Below are 27511 nucleotides of genomic sequence, written 5' to 3' on the forward strand. Positions count from 1 at the left end.
TTTGATCCCATCACTTAGGAGATGGGCAAGCAGATCTCTGTTTGCAGCCAGTCTGGTCTACAAGGCAAGTTCCAGGACAGTCAGGGATACACAGATAAATCCATAAATCCTGTCTTCAAAAAAACACCACACACAAAAAAAAAATTCCTGATTTGGCACGAATGCCATTTGCAGCTTTTATAACATTTACTAATATCTGTTGAGAATAGCTGAACATTATTGGAAACATCATAGAAAGAAAAAAATGTGAAGTTATGAATTACTTGTCAACGTCAACCAAATAATTTAGTTAAATCAGTATGTTTATATACTTAATGTATGAAAAGAGTAACTGGATCGTTTTATTTAAGGACCTAATTCTTAATGTTAGTGAGATTGCATAACTTACCAGCAATGTACCTGGACTTAGTTTCTCCTTTATTCACATGGCGCTTAACATGCCCTAGCATGTCAGTCCTTCTGGTGATTGTCGCTGAACAGATGATGCAATGGTAATGGGCACCCAATTTACTGGAAATCTACCGAATGGAACATTTCATTTAAGCAGGTTACCAAGGCAATAAAATGCGAGTTTTAAGCTGTAATATGTTCGTGAGCACTGGATTTAGTACAGAAGGTGAAGGAAAGATAATTGGCTCTTGGCAAAGTGTAGTTTTTTTTTTTTTTTAAAGATTTATTTATTTATGTACTTTTGTCTGCTTGTACATCTGCACACCAGAAGATGGCATCCGATCCCATGGGACTACTGTTAGAGATGGCTGTGAGCCACCATATGTATGAGTGCTGGGAACTGAACTTAGGACCTCTGAAAGAGCAGCCAGTGCTCTTAACTGCTGAGCCATCCCTTAAGCCCAGGCAAAGTGTAGTTTAAAGAATGGGAAAAAAATGTGCTTTCTTTAAAGTCAACTAATTTAAAAATAAGAGCAAGTATCTGATTACCTGTTCTCCAACAATGGTTGGTTTTACTGGCCGACAAGCTAAGTGACAGATGCACATCCTGTAGCCTAGAATAAAAAATGGCGAGCTGTGTTATTATTATTCATTAAACTCCTACTGGCATTCAAAGTTATAATTTTTAATTTTCTAAAAATAATTAGGATCACCCAGTGCACTGACACATGCCTTTAATCCAAGCATTCAGGAAGCAGAGGCAGGTGAATTTCTTTGAGTGTGAGGCCAGCCTGATCTACATAGTGAATTCCAGGTCAGCCAGGGCTGTATAATGAAACCCTGTCTCAAAAAGAAAAAAAGAAAGAATCATTAGGATTATTCTTCTATTTGTAACATTATGATTACTTGAACAACATTTATTTAATAAATGAGACAGACACATATGAAGTCAAGCAAATACAGGAGACCTGTGTGCAAATTCTAGTTCTGTCAAGATGGTTTGTGCTCTGGCACTAAGACTGTTATATATTGTTCACAACCTTGAACTTCATCTTCTTTGCTTCTTTACTAAAATAACAGGGAATAATCTTGGTTTTCCTCCCACCTGTAAATGTTTTACTTTATTTTTGACTTTATTATTCTTTTTTTTAAATATTTATTTATTTATTATGTATACAATATTCTGTCTGTGTATATGCCTGCAAGCCAGAAGAGAGCACCAGACCTCATTACAGATGGTTGTGAGCCACCATGTGGTTGCTGGGAATTGAACTCAGGACCTTTGGAAGAGCAGGCAATGCTCTTAACCTCTGAGCCATCTTTCCAGCCCCATAAATTTATTATTCTTAGTTTTGGTGTTGATCTTTAGATATTTTTCATACCCTAAATATAGATATTTATTAAGCTTGGTTGGTGACTATATACTTTTTCTCCAGTAAGTTTAACTTCTTTCATGATTTCAATGATCTCTTATAGGAATTTTAAATATAATGGATAATATAGTGCTAGTTACTAACTTATTCCAAACACTAAGACCCCTAATTCTAATCGCTTGTTAAAGAATTTTAATTGACTACTGGTCATCTCAAAATGTATTTGTCAAAATACTGGGTATTGTGTAGCATGCCTGTAAGTCCATTACTTGGGAGGTAGAAGCCAGAAAATGATGTCATCCTCAATTACACATCTACTTAAGGTCAGCCTGGGCTACTTGAGATCCTGTCTTTGAACAAACCATTAGGCCTTTTCTTCAGTTCTTTCTTTGGGTAATTCCAGGGATAAATTCCAGGGCTTTCTACATGCTAAGGAATTACTCTACCGTTGAGTTATATTTCCGTCCCTATGCATTTCCTTGAACCAGATCGTTTCAGCTTTATTTTGCTGACAGAAGGACTCTCCCAACCCAGTCTGTAACTCACCTCCTCCTTATTCTAATACTTACATCGTTTCCCCCACTGCATATTGTTGAGGAGCCCAGAAGGTTGTCTATGTTGTTAAATCTCATAACTTTAAATACTGTCTCGATTCTGACATTTCCCAAATGTATATCTCTAGCCCCATTTACTGCTCACTATCACACCTTGTCTCCATCTCATGCCTGCTGATCCCTTTCTACCATCATGTCTTTTTCAGAAAAAAAATTACGACCCAGTAAGTTTCATTAGCTACTTACAGGAGCAAAGGTGAGGGCTTGCTTTCAGAAGCATGGGTTACTTAAAGAAGTAGGGTTATGTAAGAAAATGTCTCTTCCATTTCCAGTAACCATTAACTCAGCTAGAGGATGCTGACTGGCCCACATATTCAACAATTTCTATCTCACATAATTATATACAAGTGCATATGGATTTGCATGTATGAGAGAGAGAGAAAGTGTGTGTGTGTATGTATGTGTGTATTCCATACATATGTAGGTATAACACTGCAATGCAGAGGTTTTTCTTCAGAGAAAAACTTCAGTTTTATTCAAGTGGAATATTAAAAATATACTCCACATACTGCTAATTTCATTAGTAGCAACAATGACTATTTATGTCAACTTAGAGTCATTTTGGAAGAAGGAATCTCATATGAGAAAATGCCCCTACTAGACTGGCCTGTGGGCAAGACTGTGGAGCATTTTCTTTACTGATAAATGTGGCTCACCTTGGGTGGTACCACCAGTGGGCTGGTAGTCCTGGGTGCTATAAGAAAGCAGGCTAAAGTTGGGCAGTGGTGGCGCATGCCTTTAATCTCAGCACTTGGGAGGCAGAGGCAGGCGGATCTCTGCAAGTCTGAGGACAGCATCTGGTCTACAGAGCAATTTCAGTTAGGGTGACACACACAGAAAACCTATCTCAAATAAATAATAAAACAAAATAAGAAAATACTGGCACAACCAGGCACTGATGGTGCACACCTTTGATTCTGGCACTCAGAACACAGAGGCAAGCAGATCTCCAAGTCAGAGGCCAGCTTGGTCCACAGAGTGAGTTCCAGGACAGACTTGGTACAGAGAAACCCTATCTTAGAAAGAGAAAAGAAAAAGAAAAAGAAAGAAAGAAGGAAAGAAAGAAAGAAGGCTGCTGAGTAAGCCATAAAGAGCAAGCTAGTAAGCTATACACCTTCAGTCTCTGCTTCCGCTCCTGCCTCCAGGTTCCTGCTTTGAATTCATGTCCAACTTCCATGGATGGTGAACTACGTGCTGTTGGTCACGGTTTTATCACAGCAATAGAAACCTAACTAAGACTGTAGTTTACTGTGGAAATAGAAACTTCGAAGTTTGCTAGGCTATGTCGAACATATTCTTCTTAGAGGCTGCATTAGATATGCATATGCCACAATGCAGTCAATATTCCTTTTAATTCCAAGTTTTTGTCGCAAAGTATGTGATGCAATGACTATCCTCACACATCTATCTACCACTGTGTCTCTACTCTTGTCTACTGGTTATTTTATTGGTATGACACTCACATGAAGGATTAATATATATATTTTAAAATGTAAAAGATGCCGTACTTCACTGCCTCAGAATCTAGTCTCTTAAAGTGATCTTAGTTTCAATTTTATTATTTTCCTTATGAACCAACTTGTTAAAAATTTATTCCTTCAAATTACATCATTTTGTCATTATACTTAGTGTATTTTTAATCATTTTCCCTTATCTTATAGTAAAGCTAATTCTGAATACCTTATATTCTATTAACATCCTGAAAATCTCAGCTACTGACTTTTTTCTCAGTACCAATTATTTTATTTTCTTGCTTTTTTGCATTTACTTTGTCGTTACAATTATATGTGGAATAGCAGCTGTTCTACATGAGGAAAAGAAACCTAATAAAACATTGTTTAACAAGCAACAGATCAGAGTTGCCCCATACATCGCAGTCACAGATGATTAGAAATGTCCACTGAACTGTCATGTGTTTACTGTCTTTTGTTAAATACATTAAATCATCATACTATAAAGTGAAAATACTTGAAATACTAACCTTCAAATTCAACTGAGATTTTCCAGTGTAAATTCTGAAGGTGTCGACGAAGCTTCTGACTACTATAAGCTCTGAATTTTTCCTTAGGGCACAATGGACAAGTATGACTGTTTTCTTAAAGAGAAGAAAAAGCACAGACTATCAGCTATTAACGCCTGGATTCAGCTACAAAAACTACAGGGAACCTCATGTACTCACCCCCCTTCTTAGACAAAGATTTTAACTGCAGGGATCTATTTATTTCTGATCCTGGATGTCCTTCAGAAGATTTGTAGCATATGAACAATGACTATTTTTTAGCCTTGAAACTCTGCTATCTGTGGCTAGTTGATGACAGCTGTTTCCAGTAGGAACAGAGAAGTTTAAAAGGTGATACTGCCTTTTGCTAAACTTTTGCTAGGAAGTCTACCACTCCGCACCTGAGAATGGAAAACCAGCAACGTGACCTTTCTAAAAGGCAGGTATTGGGCAGAGGTGCCTGGGCATCTGCTATGGTACTTCCCTTACTACACTGGCAGTAGTGAAGACAGCTAAAAGACAGGGTAAAAAAAATAGAAGACAGAGCGCAATGCATTGCTGTTCTGAGGCCAGGGACCTGGAAAAACCATCATATCCTGATCTTTACTGTATCACTACATTTATGTTTTCCCTTATTTATGAAGTATTACTGAAAAGACTAGATCATCAAAATATGCATTAACTTAGCAATACAGTATATTTTAAATAACAGTTCTGATAAAGTGTCCAAGAATTAAAATCTCAGGCTGGCAAGCAGCTCAATAGGTAAAGGAATTTACTTGCCACCAAGCCTGACAACCTATGTTCAATGCCCAGGACCTACACTGCCAATAAGTAGGCAAACAAATAAGAACTACAATCTCAAATTTAAGCTTAAAGCAATAAAATATACAGAAATTACCAATCAATAATGATTTTAATGCAAAAATATCTTTCGTACATAGAATAATGCAAGAATAAGTATAATTCATTTTTGAATATACACTGCTTATTTTAAACAAACACGAGAAGTAGGCACTTAGCAGAGCAGAGCACGGGCAGATGCGATGGGAAGCACCTAGAACAGAGAGCGGGGCAGACGCGACGTTCAGTGGGAAGGCACTCGTCATCCAGCCTTAGGATCTCCGGGAGGCACACGAAAGGAAAGCACTGAGCTCCGCAAGTCACCCTCTGACTCCCACATGTGTGCCACAGCGTGCTCTCTTTACCAAATAAATAAAATGTATTAAATAGAGAGACAGAAACTATGAGGATGAATAGTGGGGTAGAGGCAGGAGAGTGGAGCACTGACAACCTTTTAGAAATTTGTTCCAACTATATTGCCCCCACTTTGTACCAGAGAATTTTACCTGCTTTTTAACTTATTTTTATTTTATGTGTATGTGTTTTGCCTGAATATATATGTCTGTGTACCATGGACATGCTTGGTGCCTAGAGTGGCCAGAAGAGGGCGTTGGGTCCCCTGGAACTAAAATTATAAATGACTGTGGCCCAGTCCAAGTGCTGGGACTTAAACCCATACCCTCTGGAAGAACTGCCAGTGCTCTTTATCAATGAGCCATCTTGCCAGGTGGTAGTGGCGCACGCCTTTAAGCCCAGCACTTGGGAGGCAGAGGCAGGCAGATCTTTGTGAGTTTGAGGCCAGCCTGGTCTACAAGAGCTAGTTCCAGGACAGGCTCCAAAGCTACAGAGAAACCCTGTCTCAAAAAACCAAAAACAAACAAACAAACACCCAAAAAACAAAACAACAACAAAAAATGAGCCATCTCTCCAGTCCCTGCTAAGCTATTTTAAAGCAGTGTTTTGGGATGTTCAAAACTTGTTGCTAATTCAATTACCCCCCTATAGAAACTCTGTACTACTGTTCTAGTTCAATAGGAATAAATTTATTCTTACAAACTGTTTTCATGAGTTAAATGTCTCAAAAAGGAAAAAATAAAGACAAAACAGAGCAATGAAAACAAGATATGAGACCTTGTCTCAAAAAAAAATCAAAAACAAAAAGAACAAAACAGAAAGTGTGTGTGTACCCCCAAACACGGGTATACCTGGATCCAGAGTACCTGAGTTCAATGAACTGGCAGAGTCAACATCTCTTTCAGTCACAAAAGCTAACTTCTCCAGATCAGCAAGTCGTCTTTGAATTGAGATGTGTCTCTCTGAAAAGAAATTTTAAAGAGTTAGAAAATTGTTTTAGCATTTTCCCCTATTCCATTTTTAGTTATTCCTACCATACAGACATTTATACTTTTGTTTTCTATCGTATGGAGTCTAGTACCTCATGGGAACGGCTATAGTTCAGATCAGAAAATGGCAAGTGTACTTCAGGAGACAAACGCTATGAAGAAAAACTCCAGTGTGTTTAGTCAAGGTAATTCCATGGAAAATGTTTCTGCCCTTGGGGCTGGAGGTGTAGCTCAGTTGGTAGAGTATTTGCTTAGCATCCAGGAAGTCCTGAGTCTGAAGCTTAGGACCACATAAATGGGCATGGTGGTGCACACCTATAACTTTAGCACACAGAGGTGGAGGCAAGAGGACAGGAAGCTCGGAGTCACCCTCAACTACAAATATCTTTTTTTTTTAAAGGATTTATTTATTTATTATGTATACAGTGTTCTGTCTGCACATATGCTTGCAGGCCAGAAGAGGGCACCAGACCCCATTACAGATGGTTGTGAGTCACCATGCGGTTGCTGGGAATTGAACTCAGGACCTCTGGAAGAGCAGTCAGTGCTCTCAACCTCTGAGCCATCTCTCCAGCCCAACTACAAATATCTTCAAAGCTAGCCTGGGCTATATGAGACCAAGTCAAAACAACAACAACAACAAAACCAAAACTAAAAAAATTTCTACCCTGTACAAAATAGCCTGAGAACTATAATCGATGTTTTGTGTCTTCAAAGAGCTTTAATTACAGGCAAGATATTAAGATGTTAATTTTTAACATAGTAGCTATATAATGTATGAATATCAGATGTACAGGTAATATGATACCAAGGAATGCCTAGTCAATCCTAACAAGTGGCTGGCAATATTATTTATTAGAATTAACAAATGACGAACAATTTCATAACTGAGGTTATGAACAGAATTTCAGTTAAGTAGACTTGGTGACTAGTCTTATACTTTTTTGCAGGACAGGGTTTCCCTTGTGTAGCCCTGGTGGTCCTGGAACTTGGCTCTGAAGACCAGGCGGTAAATGCCTTTACCTACAAGGCCATCTCATCAGCCAGAAAATTAGTTCTTAAATGCAACTAACATGTGTTTCAATTCTAATACAGTTTATGTTTCCCAACCATTTTTGTCTGTTATGCACTTTGAGATTTCCTAAACACAACACATTCCTCAAGTCAAATGCTTGGAAATTATAAGTTAAGTTTCCTGAAATATGCTGGACCATGCACTTCGTTTAGTATGTATGTGTGTGTGCTGGTGGTGGGGCAGCAGTCTTAAACTGTTAAATCTACTACTGAGTAAAGTAGTAAATAATCTACAAGTGACTGGAAAGAGAAGTTGAGTCAAAAGAAGCAGGAAGGTAGAATCTGAAAGAATAAATGGGCAGGGTGAATCGAGGAGGAGCAGCCAAAGGAGAAAAGTGTAAGAGAGGAATGCACATAACTAAGTATTACAGCTGGAATAAACAAGAAAACACTACTGTATTAGTAAACGGTCTCTTGTGTTTTTCTGTGTATCCCTGGGTGTCCTGGAACTTGGCTCTGTAGACCTCAAACTCAGATCTGCCTGCCCCAGCTTCCTGAGTGCTGGGATTAAAGGTGTATGCCATCACCATCCAGTTTCCTGTGATCTTGAAAAAGTGCAAAGAATAGATAATCAAAAGGAAAGAGAAAGCAAATCCAGAAAACCTGTAGCATGAATAATAAAAACCCAGAGACAGATCCTGTGGTTCAGGCTGAAGATCGGAAAAGCAAAGCAGCCAGTCACTAAAGAGACCTTTTACCTCTACCAAATCTTCAGACCAAAAGAACAAGATCCTGTCTTCATGAATCCTCAGACTCCACACTCCAGTGAGTTCCTGTCTCTTCTCCTTTATAGTCCTCTCTCCACCTTCCTAGTGGCGGGATTAGCAGTGTGTGTCTCCCAAACACTGGGGTTAAAGGTGTGAGTGGCCACCACCTGGGTCTCTTGCTGGATCATTGTTGTGTAGCCCAGGATAGCCTTGAACTCACAGAGATCAATCTGCGCCCGCCTCCTGGGATTAAAGTGTGTGTGCCACCACTCCCTGGCTTCTAGTAGCTTTAGCTTTGCAATCTTATCTTCAGGCAAGATTTATTTATTAAAATACAAATAAAATATCAGCACAAAACCCAGTGTAGATGTCTTTTCAGGACTCTGGTACTGCAGAAAAGGAGACAGATAAAAACTGCAGTTTGTTCTTCCTAAAGATGAAGCGTTCTGAATACATAGGCATTCCAAAGGAAAGGCATTCTTACAGAGTGGGAACCCGAACTCATAAGGCCAGGGGATGTTACCTGACAGATGAACATCTCCAAAGAGAATGGAATCTCAGGCCCAGTCAATATGCTAAATAATTTAAAGCCTCAAATATTTTAATTCAGTTTTTGATGCTGCCACCTTCCTGTCTACCAGCTCCATTCTCAGTCCACTCATTCATACGTGTGCATAATCTGTGTCCTTTTTTCCTTCTTTCTCATAGTAAATAAAAAGGCAGCAGTTATACTTGATTTATCCTTCTGGTGGCTGAATGTCAAGCACAGAACTGGTACTCAGCAGGCACTAAGGATAGTTAAGTAGTTTTGAAAAACCATTAGTTTTGTTTGTTTGTTTGTTTTTTTGAGACAGGGTTTCTCTGTAGTTTTGGAGCCTGTCCTGGAACTAGCTCTTATAGACCAGGCTGGCCTCGAACTCAAAGAGATCCACCTGCCTCTGCCTCCCGAGTGCTGTGATTAAAGGTGTGTGCCACCACCGCCCAGCAACCATTACTTTTTGAAGGTAGCAGCACATTTTTATCCCAACTTCGGAATCAAACACCATCAGACATTTCTGCTCAAACAATTTCCTAAGCAAAAGCAGAATGACAAATACTGTATTAGTTTTTTACTTTTTGAGATAGGGCTCACTGTATAGCTAAGACTGGAACTCACTATGCAGCACATGCTGGCTTGAAATCCATTATTCTCCTACCTCAGTCTCCTAAAGGCTGGGATTACAGGCTTGAGCACCTCACATACCAGGCTGCACTCAAAAAGTTAAAATGAGATATATGAGGGAAAAAAGCATCCTTAGTTTTTAGAATTGACAGTAATGATCAAAAAAGAATCCATGTGTACATACTAAACTACCACATTTGAAATCATGAAAGGTTGTTTCATGGTCCAGACATGTATGTGCAACAAGTTATATATGCTGTATAAAGGTGTGCTTAAACTATTCTGCCAGGTTGTGCAAAACAAGAGAAAGAGCCTACTAAGTTAGGAGAAGCAAACTGAAAATGCTGTTGTCCACTACTGAAGGAAACTAAAAAACAAATAAACAAAAAACCTGTCTGAAAATTCGTCATAAGCCTAGAATTATCTGTAAAATCACTTTTTGGCTTAACATGGTCGATATCATTCTGTATTTAAATCAGTCAACTTTTTTTTGTAACATACTAATAATCAAGAAAGCAAACCTGTTGTTAAATCAGATAAACCAAATAAACTAGAAGGTTCTTTCACAACTTCTGTTACTTCTTCCTCAATTTTCAACTCTAGTTCAGAATTACCATCTTCATCTTGCCTGGCTGCTATGACTAACTTCAAAGGACTAACTACATCAACTGAAAATACATTTTTAGATGATTAGTGTGTGTTTGAAGCTTTCTTAAACAGTATATTCAAGTTACACATTTATTTTAGCATTTATATGCAAATGTTTCCAGCCCCTGTCCCCTAACACTTACACTTTTGAGAAGATGTCTCCTTAAAGAGACCAGGTTAATCTCTAATTTATCAGCCCTCCTGATAGTCTGTCAAATGCTAGGATTACTGGCATGCACTACCATGTGGAGCCACTATCTACGCCCCGTGTCGAGGTATTAAAATGGTGAGGGGGGTCAAGAAGGCATGCATTCCCCAAACTGCTGAACTATTTTTATTTAACATAATCAGGAGGACAGTAGCTACTTCCTTAAGAGTAGGAAATTCTCTGTGCATCAGACTGTAAAGAGAGAAAGGAAGGAAGACAGGAAGGAAGGAAGAAAGAAGGGCCAGCCTTATTTTGCACTGCAAGCTGTGATTGCGAATGATCAGAAGCCCCCACTGGCTGATTTTGTTTTGCCTGTGACTAGCCCTGCAACTCTTAAATGTAGTTTTAGAACTGCAAAATAATTCTTTTAGATTATGACTGTTTTATATACATCAAACCCCAAGTTGGCTTAGAAATAGTAAATATGTATTAATTTCTCATAAGTGATAATTTGGAAAGAGTATAAAGATCAATAAAGATCAATTTATGAACTACAAGATGTGTTGAAAGAACTTGTTGACTCTTTCTTAGGCTCACTGTATAGTGTTAAGGTCTTTTTTTTTTTTAAAGAAGGTTCTTAAAGTGCTAATTATCAATCTTGGGTTTCCTATATGATGATCCAATAAACCATCACTAAGAACACACATAAACACATTCAGGGAACAAAAGAATGAACTATTAAGTTTTCACGATCGTCTTCTGATGGAATGAAGTACAAAGCTCAATTGGCTTTTAGCAGGTTCGTGTCTATGGATTTCAAATTATTTTTGGAAGGAAGATATACTACAGAAAATTTAGTAAGACAAATCCACCTGAGTGTGTGTGTGTACGTCCTGATTGAAAAATCAGTTTACAGTTTCTAAATCTTGACAGGATCTCACCTCAGAGGCTGCCTCCGTTACTGTAACACACTTGAAAGGAGTTATTTAACTATTGTAGACTGGGTTGAGACGGAAACTACTAGACACACTAACCGACAACGCCACTAATCTCATTGTTTATTTTATCTGCATCACCCCTGGCCTTCATGTATCTTTCATGATGATGTCCTCGAGGTTTACGGAGGTACCCCCTTCCATTCTATATTCCTTCCTGCCGCTCTCGTTCCTCCTCCCATTTCCCTAAATCTGCCTCTCCACATTAAAAACCACCCCGGAGAAGGGCCTCCCCAAGAGAGGAAAGGTTACTCGCTTCTCTGCGGCAGAAAGATCAGGCCGTCTGCACTTACTGCTTTCAGCCTCCTCGGGGACAGAGGCTAGGGACGGGGACAGGGCCGGAGCCGGGGCCGGGGCAAGGGCTGGGGCTGGAGCCGAGTCCGGCGTCGGAGCCGAGTCCAGAGCCGAATCTGCGGCCGGAGCTGGGACCGGAGCCGATTCCGGGGCCGGGGTCGGGACCCTGACCTGGGCCTCCTCCTCCTCCTGGGGTGGCAGCTCCTCCTCCGCCATATTCTCCATAGCTACGGCCTCCGTGCCAGGGGACGCGGAGGGGACTCGCGACGGAGCAAGAGAATTGACGTTAATGCCCACAGGGCTGGATCCAGGGCGGGGGAAGCAAATGGGAAGGCTGCACGGGTGCCACAGACGAACAGCAAGGCGTCAGTAACACAGCCCTGCCAGCCGAAAAGCAGAGGGCCAGAGGCAGCGGTTCGAGCTTTCACCGGCTTCCCCTTCCCCGAGGCGTTACGACGCCACCACAGACTGCGCAGAAGCGCGTCGCGGGCACTGTCCAATGAGGAGTAAGAATTCCGTTTCCTCGGTGCCTCTGTGCTCCACAGGCCGCCACCGAACCGAGCTAAGACTACAATACCCAGGAGCATCGCGCCCCCCGGGCGGGGCTCAGTTCCGGTCCTCGGAGGAAGTACACAGAGATCTCCGAGAACTCTAGAATTCCCTGGAGTGTTCGGCGCTTGGTTGGGTCAGAGCGCAGAACTACATTTCCCAGCGTGCAGCGGGCTCGAGGAAGGCGTCTTTGGCACCCGCGGGGACTTGGGAGTCGCCGCCACCGCCTCCGCCTCTGCCTCCGGCGCTGGTAAGTTAGGGTTTTCGGGACTCACGGCTTTTCGCTGGGCGACAGCCTTCCGCTCCTGTCTCGGCTACCCAGATGCCTGTCGGGCTCGGGAACTGCGGGCCGAGGTGTGGCGGGACGACTCTGTTGGCTGGCCGGCTGTCGGCCCTCTCTGTGGAGGGTGTGACTGGGAGCCAGGTTGCTCCAGCTGTGCTGAGGGGATGACGGCTTCCGAGGGGGTGGGCCTAGGCTGTGGAGGGCTCGCGGTGGCGCTTTTCAGTCAGCCGCGCTGAGGAAGAGTCCCGCGTCTGCTCCCGCCCCCCCATTCCCAACTTTCCTCAAGCTCCTGAGCAGACCTCTCTTTTCTCCTACTGTTTTGCCTCAGCGTTACCAGAACAAGCGCGGTGTGGTTGTGGGAGATGGTTTTTGCTGTTTTGACCTGGTTTTAGACTTTTAAAAACAGCGATCTGCGCAACCGGGACACTCAGATGCATTTTAGATTCTCCAAGGTAGGTGACCAATGAATCCTCTGTATCCCAGATTTTATCGTTTTTATCCTGGGCTTGTATGGCACCGAAGCCTTACTCGTTCTTTTCTCTTTATTTCTGAGACGCGCATTGGAGTAGACGGAAAAAAGCAAAACAAACAATAAAACAAAACAAAACAAAAAAGAATTTCCATTTTGGTTGCCCCACTTGGGACTCTCTTGAATGAATGTTAAAGGCAGGTATAAAACCCACACTTCGAGGGTGGTCAAGTATTTGCTTAATAGGGTCAAGTCTTTGCTCGCTGGTCTGTTTCTTCCTCTGTTGGGAAAGCGTAAGAAATGACACTTGCTTATGTGACCCTCTGAAGTGCTGTCTGGAAATTCATCTTTTCATTCTCCTAGTTAGAAAGTGTGTTTGAATGTGTTTTTCCTTTCCCGGTTTATTGTTAATAGATTGTCCAGGAATCTTCTGCAAGTTCTAAAGTCCCTTTAAGGCTGCGAATGTGCTTACCTCAGTGGTAGAGTATTTGCTTAGCTCACAAGCTTTTACGTCAGAGGCCTGATACTACCAGACAGCTAAAACCCTTTTTGTCAATCTATCACCTCTTTTTGACAAGTATTCTTTTTTAAAATAATATTTATTATGTATACTGTATTCTGTCCGCATGTATGCCTGCACATCGGAAGAGGGCATCAGATCTTAGTAGAGGTGGTTGTGAGCCCTGTGGTTGCTGGGGATTGAACTCAGAACTTCTGGAAGAGCATTTTAACCTCTGAGCCATCTCTCCAGCCCTTGATGAGTATTCTTGTGTGTAGAGTTGACTGACCGTTTAACAGTCATTAGAAATGAGATAATGGCACCAATTACAACTTAAAGAAATGCTAACTGTATCAGTGTACCATCCAAGACTTGACATTATTTTTAATTTCCTGAACTCCCCCACCCCTACCCTTTATTCTTGTGCTCTTGCAGCACCTTGTGAGGTTGAGGATGAAACCCAGGACTTTGGGTATGGATAGGAAGCACTGTATCTTATCTTTAAAAGACATCCTCAGCATTCAATTAAATGCCTAATTTGAAAGCTTGATTCAATATTTTAATCTCATTTAATGCCATCTAAATAACACACTAAGTTAATGGTAGCAAGGGGATTCAGTGGCAGTTTTAGTTCAGAATTTCTAAGTATGAAAGAATTTTCAGTTTGAAGACTTAAGGGAGTATTCTTCAACATCAGTTGTGTTGCCAAATAAGCTATCTTATATCTTTTATTTATTTACTTATTTATTTATTTTTTGAGATAGGGGTTCTCAATGTAGCCCTGAATGTCCTGAATCTTACTCTCTAGACCATGCTGACCTCGAACTTAGAGGTGCGCTTAGGTCTGTCTTCATTATCCAACTGTTCTTTCATATCTTAAAGCAATAATAAACATAAGTCCCACAGGTTTTGTGGAGCTAAAAATTAAAATTAGCTTCCTGGGCAGATGTGGCTTTGAGTATTTAATGAGGATACAGTTCCAAACTATCTGCAAGGTCCACTGTCATGTAAAGAGTTGACAAGGGTCAGCTTCAAAGTCACTCTCTTGTCTGAAACTTGGTTTTGGTTGCTGTGTGTGACTTTCCATGAGCTACTTGGTGTCATTTAGGACTTGGTGTCTGGCTTTCCCTAGCATGAGTTATCAAAGACAAAATGATAGTTAAATTTTAGCTGAATATTTGATACTGTAAGTACTTCAGTTTTTCAGAGATGATTGATTGATAATTTTGATTTTATAATAATCAGTGCTGAGAATATTGTTTCACATAAATATGTAATGGGTATCTCTATGATCATTTCAAAAATTATTGGAAATTTTTCTCTAATATCAAACCAAAATTAATTTAACATTTTTGAAATATGAAACTGAAGTCAGCAACTCAAACAGCAATTTGCATGCAAACATTCTAAAGCAATATAGTCCAAAGATGTAATAATTGAGTGCTGTAGGAAGATATTAAAATTCTTTGTTTTCTGTAATCAAGCCATTATTAATGTGTTTCTATAAGGAAAATTTTGCATGTCCAGTAAAAACACTGCAGTTCGAGCTGGAGAGAGGGCTCAGAGGTTAAGAGCATTGCCTGCTCGTCCAAAGGTCCTGAGTTCAATTCCCAGCAACCATATGGTGCCTCACAACCATCTGTAATGAGGTCTGGTGCCCTCTTCTGGCCTGCAGGCACACACACAGACAGAATACTGTATACATAATAAATAAATAAATAAAATAAAAAAAATAAAAAACCAACACTGCAATTCATGACATACAGCAGCCATGCATATGAGCGAAGGTACTAAAGGTAGCATTAGCTGGGGTTTTGTGGGTATGAAGGCATGTGCAATGCAAAGTTCGTGTATATTGTGTTCAAGGCTGCAGTGGTGTCACTCGATGCAGTACTGTGAGTGTAGCCAGAAACATCTAGGATTCATTACACATGACTTTCAATTAATTTTAGTCTTTGTGTGTTCAGAAACCCTTTAATGTTGCTAATATAAGGTTGTAACCCATAGTTTAAGACGCTGGAATCTAGAGAACTGCTCACTGAAGAAACTGAAGAAAATCCTCTTCAGTTATTTGTTTTAATTTGCATATAAAGGAATGTAAACTTTATGACAAAATGAATTTAAAGAATGTCATAGTACACAGGAATGCGTTGTTTGTTAGTTTTAGGTCAAGTTGACATAGGGTAGAGACATATCTGGGAAGAGGGAATCTTAATTGAGAAAATGTCTCCATTTTTGTTTGTTTTTTTTTTGAGACAGGGTCTCACCTTTTAGCTTTGGTTGGTCTGGAACTCACTATAAAACACTATACCCACCACCACCACCACCACCTCCCAAAACGACCAGGCTGGCCTGGAACTCATGGAGATCTGCCTGTCTTCCAGAGTTTCGAATTAAATGCATGTGCTACCTCTTTTGGTTAGGGTACTTTTTTTTATTTGTTTGTTTGTTTTCTTATTTATATTTATTGAGCTCTACATTTTTCTCTGCTCCCCTCCCTGCCTCTCCTCTCCCTCCTTCAATCCTCCCCCAACGTCCCCATGCTCCCAATTTACTAAGGAGATCTTGTCTTTTTCTATTTTTTACTTCCCACGCAGATTATATCTGTTTAAATCTCTCTTAGTGTCCTCATTGTTGTCTAAGTTCTTTGGGATTGTGGTTTGTAGGCTGGCTTTCTTTGCTTTATGTTTAAAAACCACCTATGAGTGAGTACATGTGGTAATTGTCTTTCTATGTCTGGGTTACCTCACTCAAAATAATGTTTTATAGCTCCATCCATTTTCCTGCAAAATTCAAGCTGTCATTTTGTCTTGTTGACCATGTCTTTTGCCTTACAGAAGCTTTTCAGTTTCAGGAGGTCCCATTTATTAATTTTTTCTCTCAGTGTCCGTGCTGCTGGGGTTCTATTTAGGAAGTGGTTCCCTGTGCCAATGCATTCAAATGTACTTCCCACTTTCTCTTCTATAAGGTTCAGTGTGGCTGGCTTTATGTTGAGGTGTTTGATCCATTTTTACTTGAGTTTTTGTGCATGGTGATAGGTATGGGTCTATTTTCATTCCTCTACATATTGATATCCAGTTATACCAGCACCACTTGTTAAATATGCTTTCTTTTTTCCATTTGATATTTTTTGCTTCTTTATCAAAGATCAGGTGTTTGGAGATGTGTGGATTGATATCCAGGTCTTCTATTCGGTTCCATTGGTCCTCCTGTCTGTTCTTATGCCAATACCAAGCTGTTTTCAGTACTGTAGCTCTGTAGTAGAGTTTGAAGTCAGGGATTGTGATACCTCCAGAAGTTCTTTTATTGTACAGAATTGTTTTGGCTATCCTGGGTTTTTTGCTTTTCCAAATGAAGTTGAGTACCAGGTTAGGGTACTTTTTAAATTAGTAGTTGATGTGGGAGGGCAAAACCCATTGTGGGTGCTATCACTTCTGGGCAGGAGGTCCTGGAGTGTTTGTGGAGGCAGACTGAACAAACCAGTAAGCAGCACTCCTCCATAGCTTCTGCATCAGCTCCTGCCTGCCCTGTCCTGCCCCTACTTCATTTATTTAGTCCATTGGTGGACTGTTGTGATATGGAAGTATAAATCCTTTCCTTCCCAGCTTGTTTTTAGTCATGGCCTTTATTTCTTCAGTACAAGTCTCAACTGTGGCAGATGCTTTTCCTTGGATAGTACATTGTCTAGTGCTTTTTTTCTACTATCTCATTGGAAGAGAAGTTTCAGATATTAGTGTATCCAAAGCAACAACATCAAACTGAGATGAATCAGCGAAAATGTCAAGGGCAGCCTCATACTCTGTAAGCAGTGTCTTATATTAAGAAACAATCCAGGCTGACTTAGAATTCCGGGACTCAGTCTGGTCTCCTGCCTTAGCCTTTAAGTAACTGAGACTATAGATATCAAAGGCCATCAGGCCAGACTCGAGAGTTTTTTGTTGTTCTTTTTTTTTCTTTTTTGTTGTATCATCCATGCTACTGGAATTAAATTCTTTAGACAAGAGAGAAAAAGCCAGAAGCATGAATTGAGCTGTTATCATAGACTATCCTTGAAGGCAAACATTTTTGGTACTTAGGAGATTGTTTTTAGAAGTTTGTTAACTGTTCATGTATTAATTTTGTAAGTCCCCCCCCATTAGCTACCAGCATTTGTTTTTATTCAAGTTCATTAGATATTATTTTATTTGGTTTGGTGTTTTGGAGACAGGGTCTCTCTGTGTAGCCTTCCACGGCCTCCCTAATGCTGGGAGATCTTATTTTATACACCTTTACCTATTTGATTTATGACTAACTAGGAATAATTGGATTACTTGGCTTATAGCCTTTGTTATATTCATATTGCCATTGCCAGTTTTTAACTGTTTTTCGGGCTTTCATTCTGTCCTGCCGTAACAGACTTGGTGATGTGTCCAATCTTTGACCACCATATCCCACCACAAAATGCTTCTCTGCACTACCAGTGCCCACAAGCTTGAGACTGTTTATGATCATAAGGTATGACTATACTTGTCTTAACACATTTCTTTTCTGTTGCTTTGTTCTCTCTCTCTCTCTCTCTCTCTCTCTCTCTCTCTCCCTCTCTCTCCCTCCCTCTCTTCCTCCCTCCCTCTCTCCTCCCTCTCTCTCTCCTCTCTCCCTCTTTCCCTCTCTCTGTCTTTCTTTTTGTCATTGGCTAATAGTATTGTCTTGGTCTAAAGTGGGGCTGAAAAAGTGAAACTGGGTTAGGAAATGAACAGAGAATTCTGTGGTTTAGGAAAGAGTTGGAAATAACTCAGAATAAAAAAGTTGATACATTAAGGAGAATGAATTCACTCATTCATTTACTTAGTCATTCATGAATATTTCTCCAGTTTTTGCTTTGTTCTTTTAAATAGAGTCTTACTCTGAAGAACTTAATATGTAGACCCATCTGGCTTAGGACTTGGAGCAATCTTCCTGCTATAGCTTCCAAAATGCTGAGATTATAGGCATGTTGTATCTATTAAGCCTATTTGCCTTCCAAGTTTTTTATGTAGCACACTTTTCAAGGAACTCTAGGTCTAATAGAAAGCCAATCACATAGGTTTTTATTTAGATTCTACTATATATAACTTTGTGCAAAGTAGTTAAAAATTTTTATTATTGTGTGTGCATAAGTGTGGGTGCGTACTTGTCACAGTGTGTGTGCGTATGAAGTGAAAGGATAACTTTCAGGAATCACTTCTCTCCTACTGTGTGGCTGGGAGATGAAACTCAGGTTTTGTCGGGGTCCCTGGGCAAGGGTCACGAACAAACCAGGACACGGGGGCTGCAGAGCAAAAGCAGCCCTTGCAACTGCATGCTGCGCATTTATTAAGCAATCTTTTTATACACTTTTGAAACAATTGCTTCAATCAACAGCTTTATCTAAAAGAGGAACTATAAATCATGAGCTAACCAACGACTTACTTAGATTATGCACACAAGGCAGCTTAACGTAGCAAGGGTGGTCTGAGGGCTTGCAAAACATCCTGGCCTATTTTAAACAAGGGTCTCCAGAGACGTGATCTAATCTAAGACTTCCTTCAGTAAACAGAACAGCTGGTTCAAGCAGGGACTGTGCCTCAGGGCAGCCACTTCCACAAACCACAGGGTGTGTGAAACTTGCAACAAGGCCAGAGGACTCTGAAATGTTCCATAGCATTCCATGAAACTTCTCTTAGATTCCAAGGCAGTACTCAACACCTCCCCTGATGCGGGTGGCACGATCCCTGCATATTATATCACGGTCTCCAAATCTCTACAAGATTTCAGACTTGTGCAGAAAGGACTTTTGTCCATTGTGCCATCTCACCAACGTCAAAGTAATTTTTATGTCTACTGTACTCTTTGGCTTCTTAAAAAATGTTCTATGGTCGGATGTGGGGGCACACACTTTAATCCATGTACTCAGGAGGCAGAGGCTGCTGGATTACCTAGTTCGAGGCCAGCCTGGTCTACAAGCTAGTTCTAGGACAGCCAGATCCATACAGAGAAACTGTTTCTCTAAAACCAAAATGAAAACAAAACCAAAAATATTCAGAGATAAGTTGTTTCTATTTTGCATAATATGAAACTGGGGCTTAGAAAAATATATGCCATTTGTTTGAAGTATCACATAGTGTTGAGAAATGAAGAATTATGGTTAATATGTTTTCAGGTGTAGGTAGGGCAAAATAATAAGTCAGAAATGCTAATCTGATGCTTACGGTAAAAGGTAGAGTTTCAAGGCTTTGTCTTGAGAACCATTCCTGAAAAGTTGATTGATGAATCTGAAGGAGCAGATCTTTAGGCAAGAGAATATAAGAAAAGACACTGAGGGTAAACAACCACATCTTGAGAGTATTTAGAAATTCCTTGAAAGGGCATACCTAGGTTCAAGGATAACCTGTAATTCAGAATCCCTTCCCTGTGTTTACCAAGTCTTGGAAAACAGCCAGAAGGAAATGCCTTTAGTTGTGTCTTTTGGGAAAGTATGCCTTGAGATGTCTTTGAGCCTGTATCTCTAAAACTCTAGCTAAGCCTGGCACTCCCAGTAAAATAAAGTTGTTCTGCTTTCCTCAATGAAAGAAACCCAGAGAATCCCTGTGAATCTTTTTGGTCACTGATCTTTCCCAGGAACTACCAAGTTTTAGCTTTTGCTGTGCTGGATTTGGCAAGAAAATGAAATTGTTTTGTAAAACTCGAGTCTTATGTAACTAAGAGAAGAGTGGCTTGTGATAAACTTTTTATTGTGGTGAAAAAGTATGTTTTGCATGTTTCTTTTAGTTTCTCAAGATGTCTATCAAAGAGTCTTGTGAGAAAGAAGAAAAGTCTCAGAAAAAACAGACTACCTCTTCACCAGCTTTTATTGAGGTAAGAATTTTAATTTGCTGATCTAATGATACCTCTTTTTAAAAATCATATAATGAAAAAGAAACTCCTTAGCTTTACAATGACATTTAAAAATTTTGTTCTGCCTATCAGTCCCAAGGGAAAGCCATTTCTTTCCATTCTTGGTGTTACTTAATTTATCACAAATATATGAGTTATTTACTTTTATTATCCAAATCACAGTTAAGAAATTGAGACTTGGGGAATAGTTTTCTCTGTATATGATCCCTTCAAGACCGGCAATGGTTTATATTTTGCTAACTCCATCGGTTAACTCTGAGAGTTGTCTTCCTTGACATTCCAGCAGTGTTTGCTGTAGTCAGTTATACCTTCTCCTTGAAACCCTTTTCTGACTTGACTTCTGGGGTACTTTGCTTTGTTAATTTTCCTTATTTCTTGGTGACTGTTTCTCATATTTCTTTTGCTTGTTCCACCATGTATTTTTTTTCTTGAAGCATGATCTTCAAGGCCTTGTTAATGTAGCACAGTCTAGATTCAGACTTATCATCCTCCTATCTTAGTCTTCCTAAGAGCTGACGTTATAGCAAGTGTCACTACATACAGCTCTTGTCCCTGTTTTCTCCTTCCTTCCTTCCTTCCTTCCTTCCTTCCTTCCTTCCTTCCTTCCTTCCTTCCCTCCCTCCCTCCCCCCTTCTCTCCCTCCCTTCCTCCCTCTCTTCCTTCCTCCCTCCTTCCTCCTTCCCTCCCACCTTCCCCTCACCTCCCCCCACATCCCCCCTTTCCCTCCCCCTCTCCTCCCTTGCTCTTCTCTTTGTAGTTTTTTGAGACAAGATGTCTCTACTTACTACCCTGGCAGTCCTGGAACTTACTCTGTATATCAGACTGACCTTGAACCCCAAGAGATCTACCTGTTTCTGCTTCTGATTAAAGGAGTATGCCACTACACCCAGCTTTCTTACTCATTTTCTTAAGTTATAACCTTTCAAGTACCTAAGCTCACTTTTTCTAATTTAATAAACTACAGTTCCATTTTTTTCAGTTTATGCTGAAACTTAGTAGTTAGCCTGTACCTGCAGCCAGTCTATAAGTGATTTCTATTTGCTTCTCTTTTTAACATATTCAGAGTCTCACTACTTCCCCCTTGGTGTTACCATGATCTAAGCAAAGAACTTGTTTTCCTTAGTTATTCCATTGATTTCTAGATCCTTCCCCGTCTCTGCCTTTGCCTCCCTCGTGATTTATTCTTAACACAGTGACGAATGTGGTCCTATTACACTGTAAGTCAGATTGTGTCACTTCTCTGCTCTGTACTTTCTTGGGGTTTTCCATGTTGACATCCTCTTGTTGGGACTGGGAAGGCCATTCACTCTCCCCATTTCATCTTAACATTACTTTCTTTGTTCCAGCCTCTTAGGAGCATTTCTGTCTCTGAGGTTTCTCACTTGTCAGTCAGTCGTTCCCTTTAAATTGAAAATACACTGTTTCATTTTTAAAAATGATCTTACTTTTGAAATAATGTGTGTACCTATGTGTATATCTGAACATGTGCATGCAGGTGCTGAGGAATCCAGAAGAGGGCTTCAGATCCCCTAAGCCTAAGTTATTTGCAGGTGTGAATTGCCTGACGTGGGTGTCTGGAACCAAATGAGTCCACTGTAAGAGCAGTATATATTCTGAACCTCTGAGCCATCTCTCCAGCCATGTTTCTTTTTATTTTAGATAGGGTCTTAAGTATCCAGGCTGGCCTCAAATTCTGGGGGACTAGGAATTACCCTGAGTATCTGGTCATCCTGTTTCCAACTCCTGAGTAGTTGGATTGCATATGTGTGCCACTGTGCATGGTATATATAGTGCTGAAGATTAAACACAGGGCCTTATGCATGCTGCATACCCAGCCCTTGTTTCTTTAATTAGGTCTCTATTCAGCTGTCAGTTTATCAATGGAACCTTTTATGAACACATTTAAAAATTGGAGATCTTCCTACTTATACCAGTTCAGTTTTCTTGTCCACCTTCTTTCTGTTTTATTTCATCCAAAGCATCCTGACACTCTTTTTTTATTGATTTTATTGAACTATACATTTTTCTCTTCTTTCCTACCCACCTCTTCCCTCCCCTTCAACCCTTTCCCATGGTCCCCATACTCCCAGTTTACTCAGGAGATCTTGTCATTTTCTACTTTCCATGTAGATTAGATCAACGTATGTCTTTCTTAGGGTCCTCATTGTTGTCTAGGTTCTCTGAGATTGTGAATTGTAGGCTGGTTTTCTTGACTTTATGTCTAAAAGCCACTTCTGAGTGAATACATATGATGTTTTTCTTTCTGGGTCTGGGTTACCTCACTCAATATGATATTTTCTAGATCCTTCCATTTGCCTGCAAATTTCAAGCTGTCATTATTTTTTTTCTGCTACGTAGTGCTCCCTTGTATAAATGTACCACATTTCCCATATCCATTCTTTGGTCGAGGGGCATTTAGGTTGTTTCCAGGTTCTGGCTATGACAAACAGTGCTGCTGTGAACATAGTTGAGCACATTTCCTTTTGGTACAATTGAGTATCCTTTGGGTTCATACCCAAAAGTGTTATTGCTGGGTCTTGAGAAGGTTGTTTCCTAATTTTCTGAGAAATCGCCATACTGATATCCAAAGGGGCTGTACCAGTTTGCACTCTCACCAGCAATGGAGAAGTGTTCCCTTTACCCCACATCCTCTCCAACATAAGTTGTCATCAGTATTTTTGATGTTGGCCGTTCTTACAGGTGTAAGATGGAATCTCAGAGTTGTTTTGATTTGCATTTTTCTGATGACTAAGGATGTTGAACATTTCCTTAAGTGTCTTTCAGCCATTTTAGAGTTCTCAACTCTGTTGAGAGTTCTCTGTTTAGGTCTGTACTCCATTTTTTTAATTGGATTATGTGTTCTTTTGATTACCAATTTCTTGAGTTCTTTGTATATTTTAGATCAGACCTCTGTCTGATGTGGGGTTAGTGAAGATCTTTTCCCATTCTGTAGGCTGCTGTTTTGTCTTGTTGACCATGTCCTTTGCTTTACAGAAGCTTTTCAGTTTCAGGAGGTCCCATTTATTAATTGTTTCTCTCAGTGTCTATGCTACTGGAGTTATATTTAGGAAGTGGTCTCCTGTGCCAGTGTGTTCAAGTGTACTTCACACTTTCTCTTCTATGAGGTTTAATATGAGGCTTTATGTTGAGGTCTTTTATCCATTTGGATGAGTTTTGTGGATGGTGATAGATATGGATCTATTTTCATTCTTCTACGTGTTGATATCCAGTTATGCCAGCATTGATATTTTTTGCTTCTTTGTCAAAAATCAGCTGTTCTTAGGTATGTGTATTAATATATGGGTCTTCTATTCAGTTCCCTTGGCCCTCCTGTCTATTTTTATGCCAATACCAAACTGTTTTCAGTACTTTAGCTCTGTAGTAGAGTTTGAAGTCAGGGATTGTGATGCCTCTAGAAGTTCCTTTATTGTACAGGATTGTTTTGGTTATCCTGGGTTTTTTGCTTTTCCTTAAGAAGTTAGTTGAATATTCTTTTGAGGTCTGTGAAGAATTTTGCTGGGATTTTGCTGGACATTGCATTGAATCTATAGGTTGCTTTTGGTAAGATTGCCATTTTTACTATGTTAATTCTATCTACCCATGAATGTGCAAGATCTTTCCATTTTCTGGTGTCTTCAATTTATTTCTTCAAAGATTTAAAGTTCTTGTCATACAGGTCTCCCATTTGTTTGGTTAGAGTTACTCTGAGATATTTTTTGCTATTTGTAGCTGTTGTGAAGGGTGATGTTTCTCTGATTTCTTTCTTAGCCCACTTATCATCTGTGTACAGGAAGGCTACTGATTTTTTTGAGTTAATCTTGTATCCTACTACATTACTGAAAGTGTTTATGAGCTGTAGAAGTTCCTTGGTAGAAATTTTTTTGTTTTTGGTTTTTTTGTTTGTTTGTTTTTCAAGACAGGGTTTCTCTCTAGCTTTGGAGCCTGTCTTGGAATTAGCTCTGTAGACCAGGAACTCACAGAGATCCACCTGCCTCTGCCTCCCGAGGGATTGAAGGCCAGCACCACCACCTCCCAGCTCCTTAGTAGAATTTTTGAAGTCGTTTATGTAAACTATCATATCATCTACAAATAACGAGAGTTTGACTTCTTTTCAGATTTGTATCCCTTGATCTCCTTTTTGGTGTCTTATTGCTCTATCTAGGAGACCTCAAGAACTATATTTAATAGATATGGAGAGAGTGGACAGCCTTGCCTTGTTCCTGATTTCAGTGTGTTTGCTGTGAGTTTCTCTCTGTTTAGTTTAATATTAGCTGTTGGCTTGCTGTATATTGACTTTATTTTGTTTATGTACTTTGTATCCCTGCTCTCTCCAAGACATTTATCATGAAGGGATGTTGTAGTATGTTGAAGGCTTTTTAGCATCTAATGAGATGATCATGTGGTTTTTATTTTTCAGTTTGTTTATATGGTGAATTACATTGACAGATTTTTATATGTTGAACCAGACCTGCATCTCTGGTTGCCAGCTTGATCATGGTGGATAATTTTTTTTTGATGTGTTCTTGGATTTCATTTGCCAGTATTGAGTATTTTTGCATCAATATTCATGAGTGAGATTGGTCTGTAATTCTCTTTCTTAGTCTTTATGTGGTTTGGGTATCAGGGTAATTGTAGCCTCATAAAAAGAGTTTGGCAATGTTCTTTATCTTTCTATTGTGTGGAACAATTTGAGGAGTATTGGTATTAGTTCTTCTTTGAAAGTCTTGTAGAATTCTGAGCTGAAACCATCTGGTCCTGGGCTTTTTTTGGTTGGGAGACTTTTGATAACTGTTTCTATTTCTTTAACAGTTATAGGTCTATTTAATTTGCTTATCTGGTCTTGATTTAATTTTGGTAAGTGGGCTTTCTGGAATTAGTTTTCCTGTTGAATTCTAATTTTAAGCCATGATGATTTGATAAGATACATGGGGTTATTTCATATTTTTTGTATCTGTTGAGGTTTGTTTTGTTACCGAGTATGTGATCAATTTTTTTTTCAACTGTGTGAAATTTATTAAATTATAAAAGTTTCCATTTCCGCCCCTCCTCCCAACACCCTCCCACTCCCCCTACTCCCCCTCCTCCTCCCTCTCCATCCCTAAGAGCAGTCAGGGTTTCCCGCCCTGTGGGAAGTTCAAGTTCCTCCCCCCTCCCTCCAGGTCCAGGAAGGTGAGTATCCAAACAGACTGGATCCCAAAAATCTAGTATATGCAGAGGAAACAAGTCCCAGTGCCATTGTCAATGGCTTTTCAGAAAGACTCCGGGCCAGCCACATTCAGAGAATCCGGCCACATTCAGAGAATCTGGTTGGATCACGTGCTTGTTCAGTCCCAGTCCAACTGGCCTTGGTGAACTCTCATTAGATCAGTCCCCTTGTATCAGTGGGTGATCGGACCCCTCGCGGTCCTGATTTTCTTTTTCATGTTCTTCCTCCTTCTGCTCCTCATTTGGACCTTGGGGGGCTCAGTCCAGTGCTCCAATGTGGGTCTCCATCTGTATCGCCATCCATCGTTGGATGAAGGTTCCCTCTGGTCTTGCCTTCTTTGCTCATATTCTCTTTCCTTCTGCTTCTCGTTTGGACCTAGGGAGTTAAGTCCAGTGTTCCAATGTGGTTCTCTGTCTCTATCTCCATCCATCGCCAGATGAAGGTTCTATGGTGATAAGTAAAATATTCATCAGTATGGTTGTAGGCCAAGGCCGGTTCAGGCACCCTCTCCTCTGTTCAGAGAACAATCTGGGGATCTCTCCTTGGACCTGGGATCCCATTTATAATCAAGTCTCTTGTAAACCCTAAAATGACTCCCTTAGTTGAGATATATTCTTCCCTGATCCCATATCTACTCTTCCTCCCTCCCCCCCTCCCAGTCCCCTGAGCTTTCCCCATTCCTCCCCTACTCCCTTCTCTCTAACCCTCTCCCCTTCCAACAACCACCCCCCCATGCACCCGAGGTTACCTGGGACTCTTGTCTATTTCCAATCTCCAGGAGGATAACTACATGATTTTCTTCAGGTTCTATGTGGTCAATTTTTGAGAAGGTTCCTTGAGGTGCTGAGAAGAAGATATATCTTTTATGTTTGAATAGAATGTTCTATAGATGTCAGTTAAGTCCATTTGAGTCATAACATCTCTTAGTTCCCTTATTTGTTATTTTTCTGTCTGACAGACCTGTCCAGTGGTGAGAGTGGGGTGTTGAAGTCTTCCACTATTAGTGTGTGGGATTTAATGTATCATATAAGTTTTAGAAGTGTTTCTTTTATATATGTGGGTGCCCTTGTATTTGGGACATGGATGTTCAGTATTGAGATTTTCTCTTTACATCATCTGACATTCTAAACATATTAGTTGTTTACTTGTAAATTCTGTACTAGATTGTAACTTTGTGGAGGCAAGAACAATATTTATTTATTTAAAAACTCCCCTCATTGTTTGATACATCTTTGGTACATAATTGATACTTCAAACACCATTGCTTTCAGCCTTCAGCCTTTTGAACTCAAGATCCACTGAGGGACATCTGGTTTTATTTTATGGACTGAATTCCACTATGACAATGTTGTCTCACAGTGTTCTTATCTGACTGTTCTTATCTTCATTTTATAGATAAGTAATTATCTCCAGAGCTTCTAATTTCTCCTTGAGTCCTCTAGTTGAGCTCCCTTCCTACTAAATTTGTGTCTCTAAATGTCCTCAGAGCTCATTTTTTAATGAGAATGTCAATTTATAATAGTGAATAAATTATGCTTTATTTTGTGCCTTTCTGTACATATTTTTTTCTCCTGAATGACATTTAGGACAAGGAGGGAGAAATCTCAGCAGGCTCTACTAGTTCAGCACACTGTATTAAACTTATTTCAGCCAAGAAGAGAAAACTGGTAAGTGTTTAAATACCATAGCTCAATAAATATTATTTATCTTGAAATTTTTATTATTTTTTGTTTGTTTTTGGATTTTTGAGACAGGGTTTCTTTGTAGCTTTGGAGTCTGTCCTGGAACTCACAGTTTAGACCAGGTTGGCCTTGAACTCACAGAGACCCTCCTGCCTCTACCTCCTCTGAGTGCTGGGATTAAAGGTGTGTGCCACCACCGCCCGGCTTGTTTGTTTGTTTTTTCTTTCTTTTTTATTTGACTCTGACTATATTGCTGAGGCTGGCCTTGAACTATTAGATGAATCAGTCCTGCTTTACTCTTCCAAGTAGTTGAAACTAAAGAGGGCACCAGATCTCATTACC

At 40.0% G+C, this 27511-nt stretch overlaps 2 protein-coding genes across 20 annotated transcripts in view; one reads left to right on the forward strand and one right to left on the reverse strand.

The window, feature by feature from the left end:
* Trmt1l (tRNA methyltransferase 1L) overlaps positions 1–12526 on the reverse strand; it is a 31850-nt gene extending 19324 nt beyond the window's left edge. Inside the window, exons 1-5 of one of the 7 annotated variants that reach the window (XM_048431053.3) lie at positions 12415–12526; positions 6440–6535; positions 4359–4472; positions 940–1004; positions 389–518 (exon numbers count right to left, since the gene is read on the reverse strand). In XM_048431053.3, the coding sequence (XP_048287010.1) occupies positions 389–518; positions 940–996 (187 nt within the window). In that variant the 5' untranslated portion in view covers positions 997–1004; positions 4359–4472; positions 6440–6535; positions 12415–12526. Of the gene's footprint in view, positions 1–388; positions 519–939; positions 1005–1122; positions 1237–4358; positions 4473–6424; positions 6536–11589; positions 12067–12414 lie in introns of those variants that run through there. The other 6 variants (XM_048431052.2, XM_048431047.3, XM_048431045.3 and 3 more) reach the window with 6 other exon arrangements.
* Positions 12247–27511, forward strand: part of Swt1 (SWT1 RNA endoribonuclease homolog) — a 69382-nt gene continuing 54117 nt past the window's right edge. For 8 of the 13 annotated variants that reach the window (XR_015001390.2, XM_048431037.3, XM_085688125.2 and 5 more), the window contains exons 1-4: positions 12515–12874; positions 17786–17884; positions 20156–20242; positions 27074–27154. Coding sequence is in view for 12 of the 13 variants with exons in the window: in XM_048431037.3 (XP_048286994.1) it covers positions 17831–17884; positions 20156–20242; positions 27074–27154 (222 nt within the window). In the remaining variant the exon portion in view is untranslated. Of the gene's footprint in view, positions 12390–12414; positions 12494–12514; positions 12875–17785; positions 17885–20155; positions 20243–27073; positions 27155–27511 lie in introns of those variants that run through there. The other 5 variants (XM_048431031.3, XM_085688126.2, XM_085688127.2 and 2 more) reach the window with 5 other exon arrangements.

The sequence above is a fragment of the Myodes glareolus genome, chromosome 5, assembly GCF_982192425.1.
Source record: "Myodes glareolus chromosome 5, mMyoGla1.1, whole genome shotgun sequence".
NCBI classification, from domain to species: Eukaryota; Metazoa; Chordata; class Mammalia; order Rodentia; family Cricetidae; genus Myodes; species Myodes glareolus.